General features: G+C 36.6%; 1 protein-coding gene across 2 annotated transcripts; it reads right to left on the minus strand.

Moving 5' to 3' along the window:
- Positions 1-196: 196 nt before the first annotated feature.
- On the minus strand, positions 197-7,064 carry LOC131002591 (probable LRR receptor-like serine/threonine-protein kinase RFK1). 2 transcript variants are annotated; one of them, XM_057929058.1, is made up of 24 exons: positions 6,705-7,064; positions 5,980-6,154; positions 5,812-5,883; positions 5,649-5,717; positions 5,491-5,562; positions 5,266-5,337; positions 5,105-5,176; positions 4,963-5,034; positions 4,792-4,863; positions 4,609-4,680; positions 4,449-4,520; positions 4,228-4,293; positions 3,971-4,036; positions 3,527-3,589; positions 3,378-3,425; positions 3,219-3,262; positions 2,444-2,820; positions 2,169-2,364; positions 1,908-2,051; positions 1,701-1,819; positions 1,395-1,605; positions 1,061-1,301; positions 838-988; positions 197-759 (listed from the first exon to the last, which is right to left on the minus strand). In XM_057929058.1, the coding sequence occupies exons 1-24, from the start codon at positions 6,802-6,804 to the stop codon at positions 376-378; spliced, it is 3,030 nt and encodes a 1,009-aa protein (XP_057785041.1). In that variant the 5' UTR covers positions 6,805-7,064; the 3' UTR covers positions 197-375. The 2 variants fall into 2 exon arrangements, with proteins under 2 accessions (XP_057785041.1, XP_057785042.1); XM_057929059.1 differs by lacking the exons at positions 5,812-5,883; positions 5,980-6,154; positions 6,705-7,064 and having other exon boundaries at positions 5,487-5,562; positions 5,649-5,696.
- Positions 7,065-8,129: the final 1,065 nt, after the last annotated feature.

The following is an 8,129-nucleotide window of genomic DNA, read 5'->3' on the forward strand; positions in this document are numbered from 1 at the left end:
GCAAAAAAAAATATCTTGTTACAAGACTTGATTTTCCTATTAGATAGTTATTTAGGAAAATATTGTATTTCATAATAAATCCAAAAAAATACTGATTTTATATTTATTTAATTTTGAATAATTATCTCAATATTGTTGTGCCATTAGAAACCTCTATCCACATACAAAACTGAAGCCAGGGAGAGGGCCACCAACATATAATTAAATTTTGAATAATTATTATGTCAATGCAATACAACATAACCACCTCAAATTCAACAAAACTGAAGCGACTGTCAAGCAAGAATTTGTACAAACAGTATTAACAAATAACCTCTCCCGCCAAAAAAGCAAAAAACTAATTAATCACAAATTATGTGTTGCCAATCATCATCATCAATAAGGTATACTACCCTCACTGATCTCATTAAAACCAGAGGTGGATGAAGAGTAACCTGCACCAGTTCGTATCGTCGTTGAAATCTGCGACTCCCCCCACGTGGCGGTGCTCAAGCTCTGCCTCTCCTGGTGGAAGTCTTTCATGGCTTTGAACCTCACGTCGTTGGTGTAGGCGCTCCCCTCGGGCAATGTAACGGGGATGTCCATTTTACCCTCGAGCATCTGAACGACCTCCGACATGGTCGGCCTCACCGATGGAGTTGCATTCGTGCACTGCAGAGCTATCTTCACCACCCTCTCTATCTCCTCTCTGTGTGCACCACCATCCAACCTCGGATCAATGAGTTCATCGATGTGCTTGCTCTCGTTCAAGTGGCTCGCCTGCAACACCAACAGAAAGCAGCAGTTTGAGAAGAATCCTTATATCATTTAGCAGATCAAATGGTTATTACTTATTACCCAATCAAGAAGGCAGACGAAATTGTGACTAGGCATGTAGTTGTTGTTGCTTTTTCCGCTGACTATTTCCAGAAGCACGACACCGAAGCTGTAGACATCTGCTTTATCAGTCAGATAACCCCACAACGCGTATTCAGGCGCCATGTATCCTCTGCAAAAGAAGGACGAGCACGCTTATTATTGTCATGAGAAGCCAGGGAGAGAGGGTCACCAACATACTTACATTGTTCCAGCAACTTTTGTGCTAATGTGCGTCTTCTCGTCTTCATTAAGCCGGGCCAATCCAAAATCGGATATTTTAGCATTTAGATCACTATCCAGCAGCACGTTTGTGGCTTTGATGTCTCGATGGACAATTTTCAGCCTAGACTCGTTGTGGAGAAAAGCTAACCCTCTTGCGATTCCGATACAGATCTGGAACCTTGTTGGCCAGTTCAGCATCATTTGGCTTCTTCCATTTGATTCTGAGGTGTAGCCACATGTTGTTTGTCAGCTAAATCATCACAGGCGGAATCTACGCGAGTATAGAAATTAGGGATAAGCGTATATATATGTACCGAACAAGACATGTGCAAGGCTATTGTTTTCCATGTACTCGTATACCACCAGCAACTGATCGCCTTCAATACAGCATCCGTAGAGCTTCACAAGATTCGGGTGCTGTAAACACGAAATCATGCCAATCTCATTCAAAAATTCACGATTTCCTTGTCTTGATCTAGAAGAGAGTTGCTTCACAGCAATGACAGTACCATCAGGCAGTTGACCCTGCAACGGAATGTCTATCAGCAAAAAACGGGGAGGGGGGGGGGGGGTCTCGCAGGAGCTACATCTAATAAACAATGTTTCTGTAAAGACGGCACCTTGAATACTGAACCAAAACCACCTTCTCCAATTTTATTTGCAGCGTCAAAATTGTTAGTAGCTGCTCGAATCTGTTTGAGGGTCAAAACGACTGTTTGCAAATCTAGGCCTTCAAGATCTGTCCAGCGAAATTCATCGAATGAGCTTTCAACTTTAAGTTGCAATACATCACATTCAGATATGAATAAGAAATCCAGTGAGTTTACCATTTCTACCGTGTTTTCGGCCTGTCAAGTAACCTTTCCACCAAAGGATTCCCAATATCGAGAGAATAACAAACACTGTCAAAACTGCAGCTATTATATACGCAGTCACATGCTTCTTGGTTCCACTTGAACACACTTTAAAAGCTGCATGGAGGAAAAATAAAATAAATTTTGGAACAAAAAGATGAAATAAACATATGGTTGAAAGTTGAGGATGCAGGAAATTGGGGCATAGGAAACAAAATTAATGGAAGTACTCACTTGGATCGACTGAGATGGCTGATATAAGAGAACCGTAATCCCCTCTGTTGGGAATCCGCGTAGTCCCTTTACCAGCCCAGTAAAACCGGATCTCCAATGTATTATCAGTCACGCTGCCATTGAAGTATCTTACCACAGGCTTTTGAGCTGCACGAGCCTCATCTTCAATGTCGAAGTTTTCATGCACTAATTTCTCCTGATGCAGAAACAGTATCAGAAAAGCAATAAAGTATGTTGGTAATACAATAGGTTCTATAATACTATATTGAACCAACCTGAATGTATATATCAAACATCCGCTTTCCGAGACTGTAATATGAGGTGTTGTCATTTGTGAAAATTATCTCAGCAAAGTGCAGGCTTACATTATATACCCCATTCTCCAAACAATAATGGAAATACGTAAGTGAAAGAGGGCTAAGGCGGGCACTACTGTACAAATCAGAGAGATTTGGCGTGGGAATTTTGACTGCACGTGATTTTTGGTAATCAGGTTCGTCTAAGAAGTCACCGGTGCTAACAAAGCCCCAGTTGTTGGTGCTTAAATAACTTTCGGAATCAACTCCACCATCTCCTTCATATATAACTTTTCTGTCGATTTCTTTGATGCGCAAGTCATTCCCGCCACAATTAACTTGTAACGAACATTTATCTGCTAAAGAAAAAGTTAACATTCTTAGTTACATATTCACAAAAATGGAGAAGCTGTACAACTTCAGAAAACATAAACAGAATGGAACTTTTACAACATTAATCACAAAAATGCATAAGATTTCTATATAGAGTTTTTCCGCATCAATATTAGAAACAGAAAATGAAGCAAAATAATCTTCTGTTTCATATTGCTGAACCAAAGAGGAAGATTCGGTTGACTATGTTTCATGTTTATGCAAGATATTTATATCCCAAACTCATAACTATTTAAAACTTATAGTATCAAATTTGAATCAAATTAGATGTACTCAAATATTCAAATTTGAGAAATAAGCCGAATCCAGGGGCACGCTACATCTTGAGTTTTAAAAGATAGAAAGGAATGGGATTACTTACACCTGGGGCAGACTACATCTTCAGTGCACGGAAGAGTTCGTTTTCTGTTGAAGTTTAAGAGTAAGCATGAGGAATGATATTGAGTATATTAATAACTAGACCTCTTCTGTTGGTCAAACTATAAAATTACTAAGAACGGTAGAACAAAGTGCAGCTCACAATGTATCCGGTGCAGACGAGCCTTTGAACAAGTTTACTTTTCGATTCCTGCTTCAGAGAAACATAGAAAAAATGATATGTTACCAACTTACCATCAACATCCCTTATTGGAAATTATATAATATGGAAAACCCAATGGCTTTTCTTACATGTCTAGTCGACAAGCAGGTTCCTCTGGGCCTTGCAAAGTGAAATTGTTGTAGGAAAGATCACTGCATATCAATAAAACCAGGTGTTAAAAACTCTGAAAATATATGTTATAGCATATTATGTTGCAGTGAGGCCATACATTAAAGCATTTAGTAAAGTTATTATTCTCCCATACTCTTTCCAGATATCCCAAAAGAAACACTAGCTCCCAAAAAAACTTGATTTAAAAATTTGGTAAAAAATAGATTTCAAATTTGAAATTTTTTAAACAGTGAAGATGAGCTACTGAGCATCTACCAATAGGTGGTCCAACGTGAGAGAACTAAGTCTATATATAATATTAAGAATCATCAACCACCTCTAAAAGTCCATCCCAATAATGTTTCATGCATAGAAGCTGGATAAGGAATGAGTCTATAGAGTATTAAGAACATAAAACGTACATATTGCCTCCATCCTTCAAGAGTGTGTCGGGTATCTTTCCACTCAGCTTGTTTTGGGTCACGAACCTGTTGACAGGAAAGACAATACTAGCCTGATCAGATTTATGGTTCTTTCCGATTGAAGACTGCAACCAGAAAGAGCAACTCGGGGAAAATAAGCTCAATAAATTTCATTAAGCTGGAAGTGATGCAGGATATGGGGATGTAGTAAGAGAAGATGAGTTGAATGAAGTGAAAATATATAATCTTGCACTCACACTGTTTTCAGATTTCTAGCTATGTGACCTGGAATCGCACCCTCTAACATATTGAAACTGACGTCCCTGTCAATATCATAGACAACAAACTAATGAACTATAAGAAAATAAGTAAAAGTCACTTAAGATGGTTGCTTTCACATATTTATTCTTCTCAAAAGTGAAATTCATGTCGAGCAACATAAGAACTTGGTGTTTATTGAAGTGGTTAGGTTACTCACAACATCACCAGAAGTCTAAGCTTCCATATATATGCAGGAATTTCCCCAGTAATTTTGCAGTTTCTCAATATCCTGTTCCAACAATGCATCACCTTATTATGTTATAGAGAGTGAGATATTAACCGGAAAGCATTTCAATATTCAGGGTTACTCAGCATACAACGATGTTAGGCCTGTAGTGCTCCTCAGCAACGGAAATCCCTGGGACGGCCCTGTTAGGTCGCTAATTCTCCTGTGCATTAAAGTTCCATCAGAAATAGAATACTTATCAAAGTTAACTATATAGAAATATCGAGGAATGAAATAGTAGGTGAGGGTCAGCTCAGGAATGTTGTGTACTCACAGAGTTTGTAACATATCAAGAAGAGATATGTTCGAGGGAATGGGCCCCTCCAGTCCGCTAGCAAACATTTCTCTTCATTGAAATTAAAAAATGAATGTTAATTGAAGAATACGAGGAGTTATCTATACTACTCTCTACTGCAAGGCCAGCAAGGGTACATAAAGATCTCACAAATTTGTAAGTTGCTTCCAGTTTGTAATAATATCCGGTATGGGTCCACTTAGGTTGTTGTCATTTATCCTACTGCAATGCAAAAAGAAACTGTTAAAACCACCAGAGAATTCCAAAGGAACAAATAAATTGAAGAACTTACAAATCTTTTAAGTTTGTTAAATTTGCAAGTGAATTCGGCAGCTCCCCAGTAAGTGGGTTGGAGGACAAGATCCTGTAATCTTTTAAGTATTAGTTTTTGTTTTGAGCATTACTAGTTTGAAGAAGTAAATAATATAGTTCATAAGAAACACGAGATCCTACAGAGTCGTTAAATTTATCATCCTTCCAATGTCAGGAGGAATAGCCCCCGAAAATTGGTTTGCCTCGAGGTTCCTGATCAACACAATAGTGCAGAATAAGAAAAGGCTTCCTGTCAATTATTTTGTTTGCCGATACTTGGTGAAAAAAACATGTACTTATAATAAGCACCACAATAATGAAATCAATGCCACTGTACTAGTAGAGAAAATTAAACTGCTTACATACAGGTATGTAAGGCTAGTAAAGTTTGCCAGATACTTTGGTATTTGTCCAGATAAACGATTTACAAGAACAGAGCTGCAAGAAAGTTCAGGCAGCGTTGTCAGCAATCAGTGAAATGCTGATGTATCATAGCAAAATAACAAGTGCAATACAGAACTTACATAAAAATAAGTTGCATTGAAGCCCACTCTTCTGGAATTGTACCAGTTAGGAGATTGTAGGCAAAATCACTGAAAAAAAAGGCATTCTCTTAATTTTGCTCTAGATATGAAAGACTAAGTCACTAGATTTTGAGGTCAAGCTGGTATTGAAATTGGTTCTTACACATGCTGGAGGTGCTGAAGCTTTACAATTGACAATGGAAGAACTCCAGGAAGATTGTAACTCTTGATCACACTGCATAATGATAAAGTTGAAAACATGAATAAATTCATTACGATACAGGCCAATGCCGGAAGAATTATGATAAATGATGCCAAATGAAAACCATACAGTGTCGTAACATGGCAGACGGTGTTGTTGTTAAAATTGCAATTGCATTCAACATAACCATCAGAGTTCGGTGGAGGAGTTTGTGAGATCCCACCCATCTCCATTTCACATAAATCTGCATTGAATGTCCAATGTACTGCGCCCAACTCGTTGGCTATCTCTTTGAACACATCGACTAAGGACGAAAACAGAGAAAGCAACAAATCCAAATCATCATCTCCATATTTGGTTACTTTTGGTAAGTTTACTATATATATTTCTTGAAAATTTATTGCTTGTACTATAAATTCATTTCAGTACTAGTAGATTGTGGTTCCATTCCTAAAACAAATATACATGATTACGCAAACAACAGACAATTACTTCAGTTAATTACACAAACTCATTTAAACTGGTAAGAAAAAGATAAGCAGAATTCCCTCATGCAAACAATAGCCAATCCTCCAGCTTCTTATCAGTTTGTATGTGCAATAAAATTTATGAAAAAACTCCTCAATTCTTTCTGGATTTTCAAGCCCATAAGTTCAATATCTATGAGTTCAAGTCTGGAAAAAAAATCAAGAATATCACTAAAGACTTCCATTTCTTTGATCAAGAAAGCAATCTTGCTTGTTAGTTAATTCTTCAGTTTAATCAAGTAAACGAAACATTAATCCAATCTTGCTTCTGGAAACAGTTGAAAACACGCATCGAATTGAAATTCAAGAAGAGAAGCAGTTACTCACCTTCATCCTGCGGCACCCGCTGCGACTCCGCCAAACTCGAAAACCAGTAACAGAAAACCGCAGCAGCCCAACAAAGATGCACACTTCTTCCCACAAACATCGTTCCCGAGCATCAAGATTGCAACTTTAGATAAACAAACAATGGAAACTGTAGTTTACAGTTTAAATGTGACGCAATTATATAAACATATTTGATAATTCTTGCATATCTGAGTAGGTCTGTGAACGCGAACGCGCAGAGTCAGCGCAAGAAAACAACAGGCATGATTGAAGTAGCGGTAACAAAAATCCAGACTTTCTCTTAAATATATTTAAATCCAATTGTTGCTGGATTTGGAATTTCGTGTTTCCGTACTTCAATATCTAATCAGTATTTGGGCTCTCGGGTCTTTTTGTCGTTACCGTTATTATTATTATTGTTGTAAATATATCTATAAGATATATCTTATGTGTGTCGACCAAGAAATCTTCCTAAAACCCTAATTTCCTACTTATATAAATAGAGGCCTTTAGCCTCCATATTGGATACACTTCATTCGTATTCTCTTCTCTATTCTCTCGCTTCTCTCTAGTTTATAACACGTTATCAGCACCAGAGTCTCTAATCAATTGAGTAAATTTGGAGATATGCCCTAGGAAAGAATCGTGTCTTTCCTGCAAGGTACTATAGCAGATTTATGAAATTTACTTTTGATCTTTGTAATCGAAGTTATTAAATCTTTTGGTTCGATTATTTCAATAAAATATTAATTGCTTCTCTGCGTATTGTTATCTGATTACTTTTATAAGACGTGTATTGTTCGTTGGAAGTCTTAATTCTTTTACGACGTCGACATGGTTTTAATCTATTGTTCAATTACTTTTGTATTCTAGTTAGATCTATTGCTTCTCAATTTAGCTGTGATTTTTCTCCACACGAGACGCATTTAATCAATTGTTCAATTTTTCAATTACTAGGGTACCATTGATATTTTATGATAATTGTTGTAAAAATGTTTTCAATTACATTAATCTCATGCTTTGTTGACACTGCATATATATTAAATGCTTTAGTTAAGTATATAATTGTTGACCTTTGAGATGAATTCAACTATATAAATGCTTTGCCTTTTTCACGTTAATGCTTTGGTTTATTTTTAAGAAAGGTTTCATCTATCAGTGATTAGTAATGGGCTAATAAAAAAAAAAAGTATTTTTTCGATTTGCTTCAATTTATCCATTGCTTTCGATTTGCAGTTCATATACACGTGAATATATATTAATTTATCCACTGCATATATTAAATGATTTGCTTGAATATATATTCTAGTTCTTTTCTAAATTATGCCAGTTTATATTACACTTGATACTTCATTTGCAATTAAATTGAATATATATATCCAATGGAGATCTTAAATTGATTTTACATATGATTGATTTTACATA

Source organism: Salvia miltiorrhiza, unplaced genomic scaffold, assembly GCF_028751815.1.
Source record: "Salvia miltiorrhiza cultivar Shanhuang (shh) unplaced genomic scaffold, IMPLAD_Smil_shh fragScaff_scaffold_149, whole genome shotgun sequence".
NCBI classification, from domain to species: Eukaryota; Viridiplantae; Streptophyta; class Magnoliopsida; order Lamiales; family Lamiaceae; genus Salvia; species Salvia miltiorrhiza.